The following is a 23,441-nucleotide window of genomic DNA, read 5'->3' as shown; positions in this document are numbered from 1 at the left end:
GCTCGGGACCATAGGTGAGGGCAGGAACGTAGATTAACCGCTAAATAGAGAGCTTGCCTATCGCCTCAGCTCTTTCTTTACCACGGTGATATATTTGATATTTGGTCAAGATGATGGCTGCATGGATGTTTGGTGCCGGGCGGCATTGAACTACATCATAAAAGGGGCATGGCAGCCACATGGTGAGACGTGCGGCTTCAGTAAACGGGACATTTCACTTTCTGGTTCGCTACCATATAACTCATATTTAATAAGAAATTAAATATCAAATGTGTCAAATTATATATATATATATATATATATATATATATATATATATATATATATATATATATATATATATATATATATATAATTTGACACATTATATATATACACATATATATATATATATATATATATATATATATATATATATATATATATATATATATATATATATATATATATATAAATTGCGGAAAGTGTAAAATGATCATGTCCTCTGAAGTGCTAAACCAAAGGTGTCAAAGTCTAGGCCCAGGGGCCAGATCTGGCCTGCCACCTCCCTTTTCTTGGCCCTTGAAATGCTGATTTGACTTCAGGTTTCTGACTAAAATACCAAAATTGCAAGTTGTTTTAACGTTTAAAAATTTGGGGGAAGAAAAACAAACATTATCTTATTCTCCAAATCTCTTTTGAACAGTTTTTGCCGGCTTCTGATATCAAATCTTGGTAAATGTGTGATCAACACACTTAAAATGTATTTGAATTCACAGTCCCTCTGGAAGAAACGATCACTATAATGCGGCCCAAAATAAAAATGTGTTTGACACCACTGTGCTAAATCATTCCAACTAATGCCAATTGAAACAATACACACAGTAACATTTTGTAATTCAATGGGCGTGACTGAAAGGGTACTTCACTTGTTTTCTTGCAATGAAAGAGCCTTTATCAACATCGAATGGACTTTTGGCATCAAGTGATAACATCCTCATAAATGCGAATCAGACAAAACTCCACCAAAACCACTGTCATCCTGCTAACACGTTTACTGTAATGAGGATAATGTATTCATAGTAAATGCAACTTATGAAAATATTATGAGTGAATGCTCAAAACTGCGGCTGAACTGAAAAGCTGCAGAATAAATGAAAATGTTTAGAAATATACATTCTAATTCACGTACAAATTTGAGTGTGAGTGATAAGAAGTTTAAATTTGGATTTTTAATTTGGATCAGTTAATGAAAACAAGTCTCCAAAGATTTATCCTAAGCGATAAATAACGTTCTTCAATCAGAGGGCCAGCGAAAGCATACTTAAGTTGTATTAATTGAATTCAAATGTACAAAATAGTGAATTGGATTATTGATACAAAAAACAACAGACTCTAAAGAATATAAGATTTAAAATAAAAATGACAGCACGAGGTGTTTTCAGTAAGATTAAGTTCCTCTCCTAAATCTATATAAATTCATATAGATTTTATTTTATTAAAAAAAACAGAAATTGGGTATGGATTTGAGCATCTTTTTCATGTATAAAGAATTTACCAAGAAGGTTGAGTGTATAAATGGCTACATTATGTGAAAATACATTCACATTAATAACGTTTCAATAGCTTCACCACAAAATAAATAATGGTCGTTATCCAAATCAAATACAAAAACAATATAGATAGATAGATAGATAGATAGATAGATAGATAGATAGATAGATAGATAGATAGATAGATAGATAGATAGATAGATAGATAGATAGCACTAAACAATTTTAAGAATTGGGATCTCAAATGGTACGCATGCGTGGTAGGTATTTTAGTGTAGGGATTTTTATCGCAAACCAATTTGACGACGCAACTCAAACGTCACGTGAGCACATTAGTTTACCTTGTTTCTTTTTCTGAGCTTCGTTCTCGGACGAATTAAACTCCAGTGTCCATCTTGCTGAGCAGTCCATCTTTATACTCTCTTGAAAATAAAGCATAGAGAATAATATAAGCGTTTCGCTCTTTTGTTTGGAGACAGTTTTCCTTTTTCGCAGCGACAGGTGCGTTCGAAAACAGCTCGGTTTTTTTTTGGAGGGGGTTCAAATTTAGTAACCATTGCACAGCTAACACGACAACTTCAAAACTACAGCTGTACGATTTTAGAACTACTTTACTAGTTGTTTCTGCTTCTATATCCGGATTTAACTGTGTAACAAATGTGACGAAATGTGTATTTTACATCCGGCACCTCTATGGGCAACCACGTTACTTCTCGGGGGTCCTCGCTGGTGACGGCTACATTTTTTAAAATACTTTTTCTTACGCAGTTGTTGCATAATCGTGGTGTGAAAGTCTCGGATGGAAAAAAAATAAAGAAAAGAAATGTTTTGAATTACTTCAAAGACGAGTGATCGTTACATTGTCCGAACGCAAATCCGCCCTGACATTCTATACGCTGCCACCTGGCGGACAAAAAGACACGGCCGTGAATTTGATATATTATATTACGATGACAAAACAACACATTACACAGACTTTGCTGCCTTTAAAATTACGTATGTTTAAAAATATGTATTCGACCAAAATTGAATACCTAGCTGCGATGGCCGAGTGGTTAAGGCGTTGGACTTGAAATCCAATGGGATCTTCCCGCGCAGGTTCGAACCCTGCTCGCAGCGGTCGATTTTTTTTTCTTTTCTTTTTTCTTTTTAATCGTGTTAGAGCCTCCCCCGCTGAATCAAAACACCGATTTTGAACGACGCCAGAATTTCCGCTATTGGCTGATGAGAAGAAGTTTGCTCTTCTGGTTCATGAACCAATCACAATCAAGTTTCGGAGAAGGAACTAACGAAACTTGCGCCAAAAATTGATCAAATAAGTCTGCTGAACGGACAATAAAAATGTTCCTAACAGACCAAGTCACCAGTTTAACACTTCCAATGTGTATTAAAAATACTTTTTGATTACACTACGATTATTATTTTCTAAGTATTAGGAAACAACAATTAAAACATACATTTAAAATATCCCGCGATGGCTTTAATCTTGCTTGATCTGTAAAACTGCTGCGTTGTTGGCAGGATTCGAACCTGCGCGGGGAGACCCCAATGGATTTCTAGTCCATCGCCTTAACCACTCGGCCACAACAACTTACATAACAAATAAAATGCAATTTATATCCACAAGGTGTTTTATGATCAATAGTAATGTTATTATTGTAAGGTTAATAATGATTAAGGTTTCATCTATGTGGCCCGGAAGCTAAATTGAATTTGATACCCTTGGATAAAATTTTAAAAAATAAATAAAAAGAGAGGATTTCATAACTGTATTTAAAAAGTGTTTTTTTTTTTTTATTCAGCTGTGAGTGACAATTTCCAACAAGTGACTTTTTTTCCCCATAAAACATTAATAATGAAAAAAAAATTCAAAGACTTCCTCCATAATCTGAATGAAAAAAAAATTCAAAGACTTCCTCCATAATTTGAATTTACCACGTAGAAGATGTCATCTCTGCAAAGCAAAGACGTTGTTGGCAGGATTCGAACCTGCGCGGGGAGAATGGATTTCTAGTCCATCGCCTTAACCACTCGGCCACAACAACATATTGTCTGATTTGAAAGCGCCCTGTCTATCGCCAGCATACGCTGGGTTACAGCTTCGTCTAAAACTGAAAAAAATAAGTGCATCAAAGTGTCTGAAACTAACAAAAATAATACACTTCACATGACAAAAACAAAGCCTTTTCCCTGGGGTCAAAATGGTGGAAAAATATTACAACATGAATAAATCATAAGTATTTTTATATAGGGAGTTACTTTTCAATCACCCTGTACTTGAGTAATTTTTCTGTGTAGAATTATGTTTAGGAATATGGGCGTAGCCCAAACATCTAGTTCACATGGTGTAGTCAGGTGCATCGTGACCTAATTTGTATAGCCCAGATGTCCCCAAGCGCTGGTCCCCCACGGATCTATCTATCGGTACTGGAACGCATGGGTTCCATGTGAAATTATGATGTTTTGGAACAGATTTAGTTAATCCTTTAACAGTTCATTCATTTGTCTTTAGCTTGGCTTGATCTTTGTTTTTGGCGCCGCCTGTGGCCACTGTTGATATTACATTTTGGACTAGGGACAATGTGGCTTCAATTGAGAGCGCTCACTGTTGGTGTTCTGCCTGTCTGTGAAATCTGGCCCACAAGTGTCTGTAAATCGCACATTCTTTGTAAGAATGTTTTATTTATGATAATATGCTCAAGCTTAGTGTTTTGTGACTATGGATTACATGCTAGCTAATGTTAGCATGTTATATTGTACAGACTTGTATGCATTTAGCTCATTAGCATTTTTTGTTTGTGCCAGGTATTTCCCTTCAGTATTTTTATTTATTTATTCATTTTACACCATATCTATATGTCAACGTCAACTAATAGTAATATATATATATATATATATATATATATATATATATATATATATATATATATATATATATATATATATATATATATATATATATTCTGTATTTAGTTTCCTGCTTTTTTGTGTCTGTTTTGCTGAAGCTTTGGTGCAGAGGTGTCAAACATACAGTTCTGGCCCGTAAATGGTTTAATCCGGCCGGCCGGTGAGATTATTTTGTAACGTAAAGCATAACAATGATCATGTTTCTTCAATAAATGAAAAACTTGAAATGATTAATGATTAATAGTAATGTTAATGTTTAATGGTTGATAATGTTTTTCTTGTACTATTTTGGACAGTATTAAAAAAATAATAAAAAATCAGTTGTTTTAGAGTTGTATAAATACATATCATGATTTCATCGGTCTGGCCCACTTTGGAATAGGTTTTCCTCTATGGGGCCCTTATAAAACATAGCACAGATGAACATCATCCGATGATAATTGGCAGAAATACAATACGGAGTCACATTTTTGACATTGGGTTATAAATGCCTACGTTTATTTAAATCACTTCCACACACCAAATAAAATGGGATGACACAAACTGTTTTATTGAAACGCTCTTCCAAATATGAAGATAATTCATCAATTGCTGACGTGCAGATATGACGTTAGAACCCCTAAATTTGAATTTGACTGACATTTTCTTCACATTTTTTTCTTTCACTTTCATCTTCCATGCTCTCAAAGCCCTGTTCACCCTACGACCAAATTTTCCACATGCCACTCATCTCCCTCTTTCACTTGCTTTCCCCTTCCCACATACAGTTTCATGAGGCAGCATACAATATATGCATATGAAATAATTTGCAGCATCAACCTGGAAACAACAATAATAGTCATATAAAACATCTATACATACATTCATTCCTATACAAAAAGGAGATGGTGAAACTACAGCAGTCCAATCCAGAAGTTACACAGTGGCCACACGTCTTCCAACCTGCTTGGAGAAAAAAAAAAAAAGAAGAAAACAATTATTCAAGTGCTGGAAACTGCAGCATGAGCTACCCAGCGGAGGTCTTGCTTCTAGCAGCTTTTGTTCACCGAGGTTGTTTTCATTGAAAGAAGAAAGCAGACCGAACCAACGTCAGAATCTATAATTGATTAAGAGAGCAACATAAGGATAAAAGAACTCCGGAGGCAGGGGCTGCATACCGCTGATATATTGCATCTATTTACATAGCTATTGACAACCAAGTAAACGCCAGCCTTCCTACCTACCATTACCAACCATCAAATTAATTTATACCACCAATATTTGGCGACATGCCATCTAAAAACAACAGTGGGTACTGATAAGTAAATGCTATACTACATATCAACCTACCATAATATATATGCATACTATCCATATGACCGAACTTATTGCAATTTACCAAGATACACTCAAATACCTCCCACCCATCTTTCCTATTTGCATACCAAACATCTCAATAATACTTTTTTCTTACGCTTTGAACCATGTGGCCTTATTGTCCAGTGCGGCTTATCTGCAGTTTTTTTATTTCAATTTTCTAGCACCCAAGGGTCAATCTTTGAGTTAACAAAGAGAGACAGAAGAAGATATTGATTTTGAGTTTGAACTGCTATTTTCCTTGCCACTAGGGGAGCTCTCAACAAGTGAAATGTTGGTGCTGTTTTTATTTTTACAGTGTGTGCAGCGATGTTCAATCTGTGTTAAAGTGTGTTGGATCTGCTCTTATTTCTAAACATGCATTTGTTCAGTCTGCATTGAAGGCATGATGTCGCTGTAGCTAGGCTACTGTAGCTAGCTAGCTAAAAACTTCAGTGTAACACCTTTCGGTGTAAAATATCTAAAATTACAACCCGCATTATATAGTCTGGCGGGGTCTATACAGTAAATTACAGAAATCTATTTTCTGTGAATTTTTTGTTGGTGAGCATTACAATTCAAAAATGGTTTTAGTCCGAAAAAAATGTAAAGGTTTATTTTACCTGCCAGCTAGCTAGCCAGTGACCGACGTACAGACTGTAACTACTTACTATACCTACAGTATCTTCCATCTTTACCGAGCAACCAACCAGCGCACTTGCACCTGTGTGCTAGCCAACCTATGTTTCAATACGTTAGGCCGAAGTAAAAATAACAGCCCCTCGGTATGCGGGTCTGACGAGAAAGGGCAGCTACCACATTGCATGCTGCGTTTATGTAATTGGTGTTGATCGGAAGCTGTGAGAATTTGACTTGTCACTCTCGCCGTCGCCTATAAAAAGCCCGCTGACCCTGCCGTCACCCGCCTAAGCGGCTTCTTGACATTCAGCAGCAGCTGAAGGCATCCCAGCTAGTCTGAGGCTGCCCTTGGGTCCTCCCGGCTCTCTCGCACTTTCCTTCTTCCGACTTATTGAACTACCTAGCAACGTATTTGATCGCCTACTAATCTGCTACTACGCTACTCTTCTGCCTACCAACTACACAACCTTTGGTACCATACAAAATTAATGTCGCTTGTTCATGGTTTTTCCGCTTCAACTCATGAAAACAACAGAAACAGTTTTGGTGGTTTCCATTGGACGTGCTCACCTCCTTTTCATCTGTGCTCAACCACAAAGCTCATGGTCGTCCCGTCAAAGGAGGGCGGGGCAATAATTCGCGGTCCCTGCTGCGACATTATGCTGATGACCGGCTGCTTGCCACCAGGGATGCCTTGCTGGGGTCTGGCGATGCTGACCACATTTGGGGTCCCAGACGGCGCCTTCCCAGCGGTCATATGGAAGGGGGTCTCCATGTACATGCCTTCAGACGGCTGGGGCGGGGCCTTCTCCCCACTCTCCACCAGCATTTGCGGCTGCACCAGCGGCCGGGTGGAAATCACGGGGGGCGACGTCACAAAACCGGGGTAGATCATGTATGTGTGTCCGTACGCGGCAGAACCCAGGGCCAAAGGGGAAATTGGCATGGGAACGGGTGTCATTGGAGGTTGGGGCATGGGTACCTCGACGTAGTGGCCCGTTTCCGGGTCGAAGAGGCGTCGTGTGGTGGCTTGAACCGGGGTGTCTACCAGGTAGTAGCTGCCACTGGCGGGATCCAGGAGCATCTTCCTCTGTGTGGCCGGGAATGGGTCCATCACAGGTGCGGGGGTGATCGCAGGGGAGAAACAGTATACCTGTGGCTGATTTGCGGACACACCCAAGGGCATGGAGTGATAAATGGTGGCAGGGGGGACGTCGGGGGATTGGGTTGCCATAGCAGTGTTGGAGCTTCTCTGGGACAGCTCCTCCTGACTTTTTGTGCCTGATGAAGGGATGTGCGAGGGAAGACGGGTTGGGTGGGACTGACCGGCAAAAATGGCCGAGCACTCTTTACCGCCGCCGGCGTGAGACTTGACCGGAATGGTAAGGTAGTTCTCGTTATCAGAGATCTGTTCCATGCCCAGAATTTCTTTTGACTCGCCGTATGTCTTGGTCGGGTAGACTTTCAAGGACATGGGTACTTTCGGCGACTTGGGGGCAAACGTTTTGGTGTTGTAAGATGGTGGCGCCGCGTTGTTTGGCTGCAAAGTCTTTGCAGCGACACCCTCGGTGACGCCGGCAGACGACTTGAGGCTGGAACTAACAGGAGCGGCCGCTACCCTGGCTTTGAGCCGGTCGTCGGGGTCGGCAGCAGTCCGAAGCCAGCTATCGGCTGCCGCTCCTGGGGGTGTCTTGGTTATGATGGGGTATGAATCCCTTCCTGCTGGTTTATCCACAGTGGTCTTTAGTGCGTCTTCCTCACTGTTCTCCTCGCTTGCGATCAATGAGAGAACGTGGCTGTCCATCAGAGGCCGTGGCTGGTTTTTTCTCTTCCATTCGTTCTTGTCAAACACATAAAGCTGCTCCATTGTTTTCACCGCCGCTTGAAGCTTTTCCAAAGCTACCACGTTCGACATTTGATGCTTATCTGAAACTTCGGACATTTTTTCTTTCTTTGAAGCAAACCTGTTCTCGATTTTCAAACTCATCTCCTCCGGGGAGTGCTCTGCGATCCCCGTGGCTGCTTTTCCTGCCATTCCTCGCATTATCGCGCTTTTGTTTTCCCCTGGAGATGATCTATCTTGAGATAAGTCACGTTTACTGCTGTTCGTATTCACCGACTGACATTTGATTACAATGGGGGAAACGGAAGTTGGATGTTGACAGTCTTGATGGTTGTCGGCGGGAGGAAAATTGGATTTCGGGTCTAATGAAACAAAGTGATAGGAGCTTTTCACCAATTTACGTACATCTCGAACTTGGTGTATGGGCGTCTGTAGCTTTCCTTTACCGTCTCGAATGTCTCGAACCATAAAATGCGGCACTTTATCCCAGGACTCGGCCTTCGAAGCGGCAGCCAAGACCCCGTGGCCTTTAGAGTCATCACTTCTCATTAAACTGGCCGCGTTACAGCTCTGGAGATTAATTTTAATTTCCGGGGATTTGGACACGGCGACACCCCTGGAGTCCGCTACGTTTAAAGTGTGGTCGGTTCTGAGCTGAAGCTCATCGCTACTGGCCACACGCTGGATGTTTGGCACAAACAAATGTGACATTTTAGTCGCTTTGCCCTCGCTTGCAGAGTACTGATCTCCCAATCCTTCTGGAGGTGGCGTCTCTTCTGGGGTTTTATGGTTTTTATGATCATGTGGAAATTCTAGCTCCTCATTCCTCCAGCATCTGAAGGCACTATTTTGGCTGCGAAGTAAAGTCCCTTTGGACGCTTCAATTGCGCCCCTTTTAGCATCCATCGCTTTTGCCGGCGCCTCCGGCGGACTGTCTCGCACCACAGAGTCCCGCCGCGAGCCGCAGTCCATAATGTCGGCCAAGTCCTCTGCGCTGTCAGAGTTGCTCTCTGAGAGTTTGGAGCTCTGTCTCTGGAGCCCCTTGCCCCCGTGGCAGTCCCCCTTGTGCTCGGGTTCCCTCACCTCCCCCCTTTCCATCCGCCGCTCCTGCTCAAACTGCATCTTTTTGGAAAGCACATTCTGAATCACGCTGGATGCAAAGATGGCTTTCTTGTGGGTGCCCTCCATGCTTTTCGACTGCACAGCGGCCCCTCTGCCCCTGCCTCCCTGCAAACTGTTAAGGGTAACTTCATCCATGGAACGTGATCCCGCTCCCGTGAGCTTTGGAGAAGCACTAGCGCGCCTTTCTCCGGCGGGCACTCCCGATTGGAGGTTGCAGCAAAAATTCAGGGTCTCTGTGAGCCTTATCAAGCCGCTGTGCCCTTGACCAAAGTTCCTCATTAGTTCAATTTTCTTAGTAGACGACGCACTGTGCGGCGCTCCATTTGCATTCAGCTGCTCAGTAAAATCACTGCTATTTGGCCCCTTTTTCAGCTCAGCTGTTGGTTGGGGAACAAGACTCTGGCTCACATTGGAGTACTTAAGGTCAACAAACGTGGACCATCTGTTGATCCCGCGTTCGGATGTGGAAGACTCACTGGAGGTGCTGAAGTTGATGGTGTCCAAGTAAGGATAAGCCAGGCTCTTGAAGGATCGGGCCGTCAGGTTGCGCACCTCCTTGTCAGCGTCGTCCAGCTCGCTGGAAGCGCAACTGGAATACTCGCCGCTTTCCTTCGCTTGCAATTTGCCAGCCGGTGCGGGAATGACAGCCTTCGCCCTATCACGCAGCCCCTCGATGTTCCCATCCACTCCCCCCGCCGCCGAGGGGCTCGTATCTCCGGCGTCTTTGGCATGATAAACAGTGTTTTCTTGGATGGGGTCATTTATAGCCCGGGAAGTAGTTTTGATTGACAGGTGGACCTGTCCGCCAGCCTCGCCACAAGCGCCAAACTGCAAGGAGGGATCGCTTTCGTGAAGACTGCTGATCACCGCGTCCTCCCCCCTCTTCATCATCAGAACCCCGTTGCAGTCAAAGGAGGCATAATCCACAAAGGAGAACACCTGCTGGCCGTCCTCCGCGCCCCACGTGGACGAAGAAGAGGAGCCGGCGCCTGGGTCCGAGTCGCCGTCGTGGCCGTCGGACAGCTCCGAGAGCCGGATGGCGTGCGTGGTGATGTAATGAGACTCATCCTCCGTTATCACGGTCACGTCGTCCTCGTACTCGTCGGAATCCGTTTCGATGCCCGGATCAGACATTTGTCTCCCCGCGTCTTCGAGCTCCCGCTTGGAACTGTCGCACTCGCTCGACTTGCCGTCGGAATCGACAATTTGGAAGAGATCCGTCACCTCCCGGAGGGCGGCGGGCCCCGCGTGGCTTCGCTCAGTCTTCATAGCTTCAGCGCTGGGATCGAGAGCACCCCGGGGTGCTGCTGCTGCTGCAGACGGTGTGGCGCGCTCAACAACCCCCTACCCCATTCCAGCTGACATGGAAGAGTATAAAAAAGGGGCGAGACATTATTAACTCCTGTCTGGGCCACATGATACTCCAAGATGTGAACCAATGAGAGGCCTTCCTCAAAATGAACTCAGCGTTGTTCTCAAGCACTACAGGCAAAACTGGACTAAATTAATCACTCCTATATCAACGGGAGCGTATATTTCAACGGACCTCATAAATGCCTTGAGTATATCTGCGACGGGACGCTTAAAAATCTCGGCAGATGTCTTGTAAATGCAAGTTTTTATCTTCTGTGAAGAACAATCGATACGCTTCATTTTATAAATTGTGAATCTCATGTTTGTATGCAATGTATTATACTGCCCCCCGATGGACAAGGAGCAGCATTTTTTTCTGGGGTGGCCAGAAGACGGTGCCAAAGTTAGAGCAATTGGCATCAAGGGAGTTTGTTCAAGTGATACATCTTCAACTTGAAGTTGGAGATGAGCCACAATTAGTGCAAGTTGTTATTCGAGCTGCCAGAGAGTCATCAATGGTCTCACTTTTTTTTTTTTTTTGCACTCAATTACTCACAAATTGGGGGTTACTCAACGTTAAAATTACACATTCGAAGGGGGCGGGTATAGTCCACCATAAGTCAAACGTAAAATAAAAAAGTTTACACGCTCACTGGTTACATACTTTTAGCATAATGCTGACCCAGAAAATAAGAATACCATTTATTTCTTGTGTCGTCTCTGACACCACTATTATTTTTAATATACAAAATCCCCCTAAAGGTCATTTTAAAGAAAAACCTACACATTTCAATACACCATTTCCTTAAAAATTCCATGAGATTTAATGAGATTTTCCATTCTTCTAATTTGTAGCTCCTAGGTGTTAGTACTCACCTATCAACATCATAATATAATTGAATAATTAATTAAAATAAAAACCGTTTATCTGTCCATATTACATCTTAATGCAAGACGTGATATTAAAGTGGTGGGATGCTACCATTTGCATTCTAGGGCGGGGGGTTTCTGTTTACACACACAGGCGCTATATTTAGCACACTATTGGAGTGCAACCATGACTTGAGAGGATCCTGTTACTTCTGGAGACCACATTATACAATTGTGGACAAAAATAGATTCGACAGTAGATGTCAAAACATTATTCCGATTTAAAATGTAATCATTTGAAATGTCAGACATTTTTAGCGTGGCAAATTGTTGAATTTACGTTTCAAAGACAAATGCGTGTTTTTTGTATCGCCATTCTGTTAAGTTGCACATTACATTAGTGAAGTATTTACTCCTTAGAATGATGCCAAGTGAAACTAAATGTTTACAAGCCTTTCGATGACCTTTAGGCATAGAGGAAGTGAACTTACCAGTGCTTGGAATAACCCACTTGATTTGTTTTACATTTGGCACTTAGCATTAGCATTTGGCACTTAGCATTAGCGTCGGCAGTAAGATCTGTGTGCTGTACCTTTGAATCAAAATGGCCGACCTGGAGCGTATGAATTAAAAGCACAAAACTGAGACCCCAAAATAGGGCTGCACAATTAATCGAATTTTAATTGCGATCACGATATTTGACTGCCACGATTAATTAAATTGATCCTCGGGGATATTAACATCTAAAAAGCTGATTATACAGTACAGTATTGTACTCTGTACGCTCTCGTGCACTTTGTCCTTCTACCACTAGGGGACAATGTTTCCCACATGTTTGCATATCAAAAGCTGCTTTTTTCATCCTAATATAGTACAATATTTACCAGTGTGAAATGGCGTTGAGTTGCTCACCTGAGTCCTAATATATGCCGTGCTAGCTGTTAATCGAGACCCATTTTGAAAAATTGTCAAAAAATTGGAATAAATTCGGTTTGAAATGACGGAAAATGACATTTTGACCACTATTTGATTAAAATGTTCACTTAAAAGTAAAAAATGTGCTTGGTTCTGAGTAGTTTCATTTTTTTCATTGGTTTGCACTCAGCAAGTAAGTTAATGATTTATTTTGATTATTTATTTTAAATTCTTAATAATATTATTCGTATCACGCCTTGAAGGCTCGTTTATATTCTGCTTGTTTAAAAAACGGCAGTAAATAGACAACGTTTGACCAAACATGATGAATAATTGTGATTTCAATCTTGACCAAAATAATCAGGATTATTATTTTGGACGTAATAGAGCAACCATCAGAGAAAGATACAGGAAGTCGGCCATTTTGGCCACAATTTATAGCTCCAGGGTGTCCATGAGGTAAATGGTGAGGTACTGCATAAAAATACTTAATCGGACGTCAAAACGCAGCACCTGCCGGTGGGTCATGTGACTCCTTTAAACCGGAGCACAATTTTGAAACAGCTGACCTGCCCACACTCAGACACACATGTGACGGGGGGTGTGTCAAACGGAGGTCGGATTTGGATGACCAGTATCACACGATCCACGACAGATATTTTTGGAAGAATGTCTTCCCAACGTTTGCAGACAACTGTCATGTGACTGTCGGAAGTTACCTACGCACAGTGATAATCTAACTGTTGTTTTGACTGTCAATGTTAGCACTGTACCGATGCTCAATTCTTTAAACATAGGCAATCACATGATTATAGTTATTATAACCCATACCTGAGAAATGCATGGAAAGTACATTACCTTTAATTATTTTTCCGCTAAACAACAGACTTTTAATTCAATACTGTAATTGAATAAACGTCAAATCTCATTTATAACTGCCTGCCCTACAACTATCGAAGATGGTTTCATTAACATTTGTCTAAATTTCATCCGTCACGTATGCTACAAGTAAAACAAAGTATTGCTGAGGTTGAATTTACTAAAAACATCTTTGATTAGGGAATTATACATCTTTTATCTTAAAAAAAAACGTCTATCTTACATTTCCTGGCCAACAGCCAATCAGAGAAAGAATGCAGTTTAAATATGATTCGGCAAGCAAAAAGGGGCGTGGCGGACCTATGACGGCCGATGATTACGACGGATGAAAATTGCTTTTCCGAATTTTTTTTTTTTGACGTTTCTTGAGCATTCCCGTCATTTGTCGGTCTGTTTGCAAAACGGACGTCCGTCAGTGCTGACAAAGTGCCCACCTCTGATTTGATCGATATTTCCGCTTGTTAGATACATTGTGTCGAGATGCTTACTTTTCCGCTTAACGCACAGGCCTCAAGAACCTAAAACGCACGCCCAAAATTAGGTTCCACCTGTTCTCCTCATGCTTTGTTGTGTGACTGCAACATGGGCTGGGGGGGGGGGCACCTTTTGGCGTGCACCCTAAAATAGAAATCCATTTATGGGTGGTACAAAATTAAGACAATGGCAATAGGGGGTGAGACGAGCCCCTCTTCCGCAGAAGCGCCTGTTTGTCAGACCCCCCCCCCTTTTTTTTTTTTCAACCCACCCACACCACTGCCGCTCCAACCCCCCCCCCCCTCCCCTTTGGATAGAGGCGCACTTGCACGTGGTCGCACTTGGTGTCACTTTACAGGCCAGCCGCGGACAGCGGACGGCGTTGTCGAAAGCGGGACCGGGTCTCCTTCGCCTTTGGGATCGGATCGCGTTTTGTCTCCAGGCTTGAAGTCCGAGAGGGGAGCTGCCTGCCGGGCGCGCGCTCACTCGGCCGGAGCTCGGCGGAGCTGCCAGAAGTCATGCCGGCCGGCTTTCAGCAACTCGGAGGAGAGGTCAGTGGCCTTGGGAGGGGGGCCCGCGTGCAGTCGCCATCGGGATGGAAAGTTTTTGGAGAGTCTTAAAAGTCCGACTGAGGCAGAAGCTTCCTGCTTTGCTTGTGCGCTTCGACCTTGAGCTCACCTCGTGCGACTGCTTCCTGCACTAACAATGTCAACTGTCTACGTTAGAATATAATTTAGTCAAAAGGGACTTGCGAGGATTCGTTTTTGCTTCAATCTGCTAATGATAAATATTTACGTTACATAAAATATATTTAGGTAGAACTAATATTTGGTCATTTTGATCATTACAGTAGTTTGGTTATTTTTTTAATAATAATATCAATACATACTAAATGTTTCCTGCATAGTAAATAATTACCAATATTTATAGTTTATGCGAATTATCACAATGATTTTTCATTTAAATGATATATTATTATTCAGTATAGTTAGGCTGAAAAAAGGGGTGCATGAAATTTACTTAAATTTACTTTGTCAAATAGTTGTACAAAATAAAAACGCATGGATTCAGAAAATGTTTTGAAGTACATCTACTTAAAAGATATATCAGGGTCCTTATGATTTTGTTTTAGACAACCACCTGATGAAATAAAATTGCATAAACTCACCACCATTTTTTTCCAATGTAATACACTCTTAGTGATGTGTACTTTTCTTGTAAATAACATAAAAAATTGATTTCACTAAAATCTCTTAGCCACATTTAAAAAAAAACGTATTATTTTTAGTTGATCATAAAATGTTTCGTTTTATTTTTGTAATATACTTTCCCCTTTTTAAATACACAATTAAAATGTGATTTTAATTGACCGATTTGTTTTTCAAAGTGGTTGGATGAAATAAAATTATATACAATGCTCATGAGTACAATTTCCTGTTTTATTTTGTCAAGTGGCTGCACAAAATTATATATATATATATATATATATATATATATATATATATATATATATATATATATATATATATATATATTTTTTTTTTTTTTTTTGTGCAATCATTTGACAAAATATAACTCAGTAAATTCAATAATCTTCTTTTATTCAGTGTAGTTTATACAGGTGCTTCAAAAATGTACTTAAGGATTTTATTGTGTGGAACCACCTGCCAAATTGAAATGGAGTATTTTCAACATGTTTTTTCAGCGTGCAATGGAGCCACCGTTTTTCTTCTGATATATAATAAAAATATGTATCAATAAAAACCACATCATTCAATGTTTATTCTTTGATTATTTCACAGACTGCGAACTGATGTTTCATCCGGACGAAAGAAATAAAAAACATTTTCTAATGCGATTGACAGTCACTATCCGAATGAGTAAAACAGCGTCAAATATTCTTATCGTTGTTATGCTATGTTTGCATTTGTGGGAGGTCGCATTGAAGCGAAACATGACGTCAGAGAGCCGAGGGACGTTGCCGTGTCTGTCACGGCGGAAACAGGTGCATGCCTGTGTTGCGGCCCGATGGGAATATCCGGGTTATATTTATATATGTCAATACTAGCGCCCGCGTGTTGCAGACGGTGACCGGAACCCTCGCCCTATCCGTCTTCACCGCTGTCCTGGGATCGCTGGAGTTCGGCTACAACATCGGCGTCATCAACGCACCTCAGAAGGTAGGGCGCAAAACGCCACGGGGAAAGACGTGAAGTTAAACCTAGCGGCTGCTAAGTCATGTGACCGGGTTCACCTTGAGCCAGTCACGCAAACGCCAGCTGACGAGCAAAACCAAAATAGGGGCGGAGATGTTTGTGTTGAACACAGGCGGGCCTCGGCGCACGTGACCCCTTGTTGTCCCGACTCGTGCCTTCAGATCATCGAGAAGGACTACAACCAAACATGGGTGCGCCGCTACGGGCAAGCCATCCCGCCGGGGACCCTCACGTCCCTGTGGTCTTTGTCCGTGGCCATCTTCTCCATCGGAGGCATGCTGTCCTCCTTCTGCGTCGGCTTCGTTTCCGAGTGGCTGGGCAGGTAAGCCACTAAGGTACTAGGTAAAGTTAATAACGAAAACAAATTCACCCGAACGCAGCTAACTCAGTTGCTGAGTGTAAACCAATGCCAAAATAACAAAGCCAAACACATTATTTACTTTGAAGCAAATTTTAATTTTTAGGAGTTAAAATGTCATTTTCCGTCATTTCAAACCGAACGTACTCCAATTTTCCCAATCAAATTTTTCAAAATGGGTCTAAATTGACCGCTGGCACTGTATACATTTCGAATCTGGTGAGAAACTCAATGCCATTTCACACTGGTAAATAATATATAAGGGTGAGAAAAGCAGAGTTAACGCCATGTCTGTGGTCCTACAGTTACACTACAATTGAAACATAACATTGTAATATAAGTGTAACACGAAAAAAAGATAGCTAGGGGGTTTAACTCTAGGCTTTTATAGACCAGCATGTTTAATACAGGGGACGAGAGTGCAATTTGCAATCATGGCCACTGGATGGCATTATAAAGCTCTACATGACTCGCAAATGGTGGATGTCTGTTCTCATTTATAACTGCCTGCCCTACAACTATAGAAGACAGTTTCATTAACATTTGTATAAATGTGTTTAAATTTTACATTTAATTTGGACTTCACATGCACTACAAGTGAAAGAAAGCATTGTTGAGGTTGAATTTATTAAAAAACCTCTTCAGTTAAGGAATGAAAAACTTCTTTCTCGATGTTGTCCGCAACTCCAAATATGGACACGCTGGAAATTGGTCATTTTAAGAAGAAGAAGTCGACCGCTGTGAACCGATCCTCTGTGCCTGTTTGCAGGAGAAAAGCCATGCTCATCAACAACCTGCTGGCCTTCATGGGGGGCAGCCTGATGGGTCTGTCCAAGCTTTGCGGCTCCTTTGAAATGATGATCGTGGGACGCTTCGTCATCGGCGCCTACAGCGGTGAGCGCCTCGCCCGGACTTTTCTTCCGTCGCCATGTTTAACGCCGATTTTTTTGATCGCCCCATTCCTCAGGGCTGGCATCCGGCCTGACGCCCATGTACGTGGGCGAGATCGCCCCCACTGGGCTGCGCGGGGCGCTGGGCACGCTGCACCAGTTGGCCATCGTGACAGGGATTCTCCTGGCGCAGGTGAGACCTCCGGCGATGGCATCGGTGGAAGGGGGACTCGTTATCAGGCGTTGCCCGCCTTCAGATTCTGGGGCTGGAGCAGCTGCTGGGGAGCGAGGAGCTGTGGCCCGTCCTGATGGGGCTGACGGTGCTGCCCACCGTCCTCCAGATGGCGCTGCTGCCTTTCTGCCCCGAGAGTCCCCGCTTCCTCTACATCGTCCGCTGTCAGGAGCACCAGGCCAAGAGAGGTGAGAGGAGCCTTAATTCCACCCTGTTCTCCTCCCGTTCTTTCACTTTATCCTCACAAACTTTCTCCCTTATCCTCCATCAGATTTTGCTTCTCTTTGTCCACCTTTTACTAACTACACCTCCTCATCTACCAAGTCATCTTATTTTTCTCTTCTTAGAATCTTTTCCTTCCAATCTCCTCTTATTCCTTCTTCGCATCCTGTTCAAGTCAACTTAGTCCTCGAGTATTTGTGGAGCGGGTCCGGCCCGGCGTCCCTCCGGATCAGGCACCGGCCAATGCTGAGTTAATGATGGGAAGAACTTCAACGAAGAAGGATTTTACTGTTTATTATTTGTTGACGCGCTGCCAGTAGGGGGCACTGCGACCCCGGGGAACAGGCTTTGCTTTTGCCGCGTGAACTGTAATTGCACATCCGTGACACCAGGTGGTGCAGTGGTCAAAGTCTGTGCGGGTGTTAGAAACTTTTTAAATGGCTATCAACAACATTTTTTCTAGATTACATTAGTGGTTAAGGTGATCTAGAAAACTATCAGCACAATGTTTTATAGTTTTTGTTCAGATTGATGTCTCGATGTTCCTAATTTATTTGCAATTATTATTACGGTATTTATGGATTTTACATTTTTTCAGCATCAAATGGTTTAGTTGGTCAAACATGTTTGTAGTTTGGATAGGGATTTTTTTATTTCAGGCACTTTGAAGTTTTTTTTTTTTCTGTTTCAGACTAACCCGTCACCTGTATGAATCCTGAAAAAAAGTTAACCTTTGGAGGAGGGGGGTGAACAGTTTTCTTTCATAGGGAGGGCTTTGCAAAAAATAATTGAGAGGCGGAGGATAAAGCGTGATTTTGTGGATTTTGCAGGCCTGAGGAGGTTGACGGGCCGCCAGGAGGTGGGCGACCTGCTGGCGGAGATGAAAGAGGAGAAGAGGAGGATGGACATGGAGCGGAAGGTGTCCATCCCGGAGTTGTTCCGCTCGCCCATGCACCGCCAGCCCATGATCATTTCCATCCTGCTGCAGCTCTCCCAGCAGCTATCCGGCATCAACGCGGTAAGCCGTCCACGCCGTTCCACCAAAATCCAGCCAGTGATGTTTAAAATGTTTTTGTTTTTTTCCCTTGGAGATTTTCTACTACTCCACCAGCATCTTCACCAAGGCAGGAGTCCAGAGTCCGGTGTATGCCACAATCGGAGCAGGAGTCGTCAACTGTGCCTTCACCGTGGTCTCGGTCAGTCGGAACGCTTCCTCGTTTTTCATGGTGCTTCACTTTTTCCTGGTTAAATTGGAAGCCATTTTGTGACAGAGCTAACGAGCCTCTGCACCAGGTTTCGGCAAACGATGGCTCGGGGGGCCATTTGTGGCCCCTTAAGCTTTTTAATTTGGCCCACCAAATTTTCTGGAAATTATCATCAAGAGGAGAGTGACAATATCCTGAAGGATAGCGGAACAATCAGTACTTTAAATTGTAACTGTAGACATTAACTTTTGTGCAAACTATACACATTGCCTTTTCCTTCCAAATTTTGTAAACGCTTTTAAAGGCAAAGTAATGAAAGTGTTAATGACTTCAAGTTGTTTAGTGGCATCAGTTGTATCCATACAAATGCAGGTTACATTGATTAACAGCCACAAAAAATTGACAGCAAAATAGACACTTATAAGACATAGCCATCAGCTGGTCTCTACTGCCACCTACTGTCTTGAGTTGCAAGACAAGTCAGCAAAGAATTTTCTGTTTGCTGACATAGTTTGACCGCCGCTCAACGGAATGTTGCAAAAATCGCAGGAAAATCAACGTCATAATCCTTGTTAAATTGCATCTCAAATTTGTAATTATAATAGTTTTATAGGACCCAAAATTTGGACAATGATTATTTTTGTACACAAAATCTGAGACGTCCACCAGCTACAGTCACCTAGAAATGTCAGAATGGTTGCAATTTTAATCATCTGATGGAAATATCAGCTCCCTAGTATTTTCCCCCATTGATTCTTTTATGATATCATAAAAAAAGAAAAGAAATGTCCATAATTTCTAACATAATACAACAACCGTATTTTCTTCATTTAATTTTCAAAATTTGGAAGAGTCATTTCAATAAATCATGAAAGAGATAAGATGGATTATAACCGTTATTATGCTTTTGAAAATTTTCTATTGATATTAAAGCACACGTTTTCTAGTTTAACCGCATTTTTCTTTCTCTTAAAAAAAACACTCCATCCACCGGCTTCTGGTTTGCAGGCCTCCCCCTGCTCTACACTCTCATTGGCTAACTCCCATGTGACCAGGCCCCGCCTTTTAAAGGCATAGACATCCAAAATCACAAGTAGCCCTGTCTGCAGTTTGCAAACGGAGGCACTGCTTTGTGCTCGAAATGGGTGCTTTGATGTCTATTCTATGTCATGGAGCCACAGAAGGACGTCCGGCATGTTCAGGGGCCCTAAAAATGGTGACCCAGACCCAGAACGACAGATCAGAAGATGTCTTCCAGATAAAAATGACTGGGATGGGTGAAGTACTATATGTCTCCAGCAGAGGACGCACTCCACGGATGGTTGGAGCAGTCGCAATTCCATGTGTTATAAAATAACACGTGTTCCGTCACAAGGTGGCGCTAAAAGGTCGAGAATCCGTGTGGCAGGAGTCAAATAATTAGCTCCGCCCCATATTTAGCCCAAAAAATAATTTACTTGAAATTCACCCGGCAAATTTACACACTTATTCAAGTTTCTAAAACATACGTATCCATTGGAAATGGAGTTGAAATTGATATTGAGCTGCGGTATTAAAATAGACTTGTTTTTTTTTCTTTTTGTTCGGTACCTTGGCAAAACCCTAAACGAATTTGAAAAAGTGTCGCACCGTGAGTCCAGTTTGGCAGGTATTAACAGAATCTTGCTGTCAGCTCTTCCTAGTTGAGCGTATGGGCCGGAGGACGCTCCACATGCTGGGGCTGGGCGGCATGTGCGTCTGCGCTGTGGTCATGACCGTAGCCCTCAGCTTATTGGTCAGTTTGCCGCCCCGGCGATCCACGAGGGCCGCGCCCTACTTCCTGACGCTCGTCCTTCTCGCTCCTCGCAGGACACGGTCCCCGCCATGAGCTACGTCAGCATGCTGTCCATCTTTGGCTTTGTGGCCTTCTTCGAGGTGGGTCCGGGTCCCATCCCTTGGTTCTTTGTGGCCGAGTTGTTCTCGCAAGGCCCCAGGCCTGCCGCCATGGCCGTGGCGGGATGCTCCAACTGGACCGCTAACTTCGTCATTGGAATGGGCTTCCAGTATGTGGCTGTGAGTATCCCCCCTCCCGCAAAAAAAAAAAAAAAAACATGATCCAAAGCAAATCACATCAACCGTCCAAGTGAACAGGTTATCCAGCGCATATCACATCAGGGTCCAACAAGTCAATCAAACGCAAAGGCACATGATCCAAAGCCTGCCAAATCACGCCACTAATGACAAAGGACATGATCCAAAGAACAACACATCGACTGTCAAAATGAGCAGACTGTCCATATCATACCACATCATGTCATCTGTTAAAAGGAACAGATTATGCAAAGCAGAGTTCATCATGCCACTAATGACGAAGAAACAAGCTCGTGATCCAAAACATACCACATCAACTGTCAAAAGGAACAGATATTCGAAATCGGTCCACAATGAAGAGTTGGTTTCCAAAACCGCACTACAGCATGTGATCAATCAAAAGGACCAGCTCATGATCCAAAGCATACCACATCATGTCACCAATCAAAGGGAACAGCTCATGCTCCAACCTGTAGTTCGCGTACCACGTCACGGTCATCGGTCACCCCATTTGCCCCCCGTCCCCCAGGAGCTGTGCGGCCCCTACGTGTTCCTGATCTTCGCCGCGCTGCTGCTCTTCTTCTTGGTCTTCACCTTCTTCCGCGTGCCCGAGACGCGGGGAAAGACCTTCGACCAGATTTCCGCCAACTTCCACCACGACTTGGCTGACGCCATGATGGACATGGACGCGGAGCTCAACAAGACCGCCACCGAATTGGACTACTTGGGGGACGAAGGCGGCGACTGAAAACCGGACCTTTCCCAGGACCGCATTTCAAGGCTTTTATTCTGTTTAGAAGCCCAGTGTGCAGTTTTGAAAACAAATTATATATATATATATATATATATATATATATATATATATATATATATATATATATATATATATATATATATATATATATATATATATATATATATATTTACGCAATATGTAATAACCATATTTACTTGTAATTCCATACAATGGAAAGTTTGCACTTTAAAGGGGGATAGATATAAGTAACTAGTTCAAATGAAAAAAAAAATCAAAAAGCAACTCCGATTTTTTTTCATATTTTAAGATATCCTACTTGACTTGTTGAATCATACGCAAAGTTTGGTAACCCCAAGTGGTGACACCAATTTTGAGGCAAGTGAAGTTGAATTACTCACATTAAAATCACAGTAAACGTATACGCTTTTGACAGTAAACAATCTCTATAGTTGACTTGATAACGACATATTTTTTTATTGTACAGTTTGACCGTTAAAATAAAAAACACGTCTTGTCACTTGATGTCGACTGAAAATGACGTCATACGTTCAACTCTCTGGGAACGACCAATCGCGGCTTTGGGTTACGTAACATTCACAAGCTGAGCCTGATTTGTTGTTCTGCATCGTTGAGCACGCGTGATGTCATCTTCAGTCGACAACAAATCGAAAAATGTGATTATCAAAGGTATTCGTTGTACTGCAATACTGGTTTCACTATCGATTGATTTACAGAGGAAAATGGCGAAAGGAGTTTAACGACCATTTTGACTATCGGCTGAGTATTGCTAAATGGAAAAAAAAGGTCCTTTCTTCCAATACTTTGTAATGCGTTTCTCGTTTCATGGGCCGGCCTTCCTTGTGCGAATTTGACACACAGGAGCAGGCATGTGCCTCAAAACTTCACCACCAGAGGGTGCTAATGCATCCAGGAAATCTCAGCTCGATAAGACGTGATTAAAAAAACAACACACACGCCCACAACTATGCTTTGGAGAGATCTGAATTGTTGAACTTTAATGTTCGCTCCGCGAGTTTAAGCGCGTATCAACACCTAGACTAGACCCTCGATACTTAAACTGAGCTCGAGAGGGAGAGAAAGTTTCATCCATAACTGCCCCAATCGGGGAGATTTGACCAAATGCTGAAAAATCATTTCGGATGGGCGGATGGGCTGGTGACTCTCTACCTTTTGATGAACCCACTATTTATTCCATCAAGAACCTGTATAGAATTGAATTTGAAACGATTTTTAAAGTGTGACGCTTGTGTACATTTGCCACCCCGCGGTGTGAATAAACAGCAACGAACGGAACCAAGAAAATTTCCTGATAAATACGGAGAATCCGCGGACCTTTTCGATTTTCCAAGATGGCCGCCCGTGGCGATTCCCCATCGTCCGCGATAAAAAGCTGTTCAAAACGCTCCGTCTATTTGCGAACGTCCCATGACTCATTCGGGACTCGTTCATTTAGCCGGATGACTTCTATTCCGCCGCTGACCCATGACGCATGCGGCGGGGCTTAAAAGCACGTCGCGGACTACAGGAGCCATTTTTTTTAATCATTTCATAAAAACATCAATTGGAAAAACTACTCTAGGGAGCTCAAATTTCCAGCAGAT

General features: G+C 42.5%; 2 protein-coding genes and 3 non-coding genes across 6 annotated transcripts; 2 read left to right on the top strand and 3 right to left on the bottom strand.

Annotated features, from left to right (window-relative positions):
* Positions 1–2,569: 2,569 nt before the first annotated feature.
* On the top strand, positions 2,570–2,651 carry trnas-uga (transfer RNA serine (anticodon UGA)). Its single transcript has one exon. It is a non-coding gene; the product is annotated as a tRNA-Ser (tRNA).
* A 390-nt stretch (positions 2,652–3,041) lies between these two features.
* trnas-aga (transfer RNA serine (anticodon AGA)) lies at positions 3,042–3,123 on the bottom strand. The gene has a single exon. It is a non-coding gene; the product is annotated as a tRNA-Ser (tRNA).
* Positions 3,124–3,500: 377 nt separating this feature from the next.
* Positions 3,501–3,577, bottom strand: trnas-aga (transfer RNA serine (anticodon AGA)). Its single transcript has one exon. It is a non-coding gene; the product is annotated as a tRNA-Ser (tRNA).
* Positions 3,578–4,968: 1,391 nt separating this feature from the next.
* On the bottom strand, positions 4,969–10,647 carry LOC148428647 (uncharacterized protein C4orf54-like). 2 transcript variants are annotated; one of them, XM_088425259.1, is made up of 2 exons: positions 6,984–10,647; positions 4,969–5,384 (listed from the first exon to the last, which is right to left on the bottom strand). In XM_088425259.1, the coding sequence occupies exon 1, from the start codon at positions 10,645–10,647 to the stop codon at positions 6,991–6,993; it is 3,657 nt and encodes a 1,218-aa protein (XP_088281385.1). In that variant the 3' UTR covers positions 4,969–5,384; positions 6,984–6,990. The 2 variants fall into 2 exon arrangements, with proteins under 2 accessions (XP_088281385.1, XP_088281396.1); XM_088425270.1 differs by having other exon boundaries at positions 4,969–5,381.
* A 3,545-nt stretch (positions 10,648–14,192) lies between these two features.
* Positions 14,193–21,904, top strand: LOC148428646 (solute carrier family 2, facilitated glucose transporter member 4-like). Its single transcript, XM_088419157.1, has 11 exons — positions 14,193–14,420; positions 15,954–16,049; positions 16,247–16,407; positions 17,213–17,337; positions 17,411–17,526; positions 17,591–17,753; positions 18,618–18,805; positions 18,879–18,983; positions 20,665–20,766; positions 20,841–21,044; positions 21,592–21,904. Exons 1-11 carry the CDS (start codon positions 14,388–14,390, stop codon positions 21,808–21,810), a joined length of 1,512 nt encoding a protein of 503 aa, XP_088275283.1. The 5' UTR covers positions 14,193–14,387; the 3' UTR covers positions 21,811–21,904.
* Positions 21,905–23,441: the final 1,537 nt, after the last annotated feature.

Source organism: Hippichthys cyanospilos, chromosome 1, assembly GCF_059441005.1.
Source record: "Hippichthys cyanospilos isolate Australia breed blue-spotted pipefish chromosome 1, RoL_Hcya_1.0, whole genome shotgun sequence".
Taxonomy (NCBI): Eukaryota; Metazoa; Chordata; class Actinopteri; order Syngnathiformes; family Syngnathidae; genus Hippichthys; species Hippichthys cyanospilos.
Note: the sequence above shows the minus strand (reverse complement) of the source record. Positions and strands in the feature narration are given on the sequence as shown.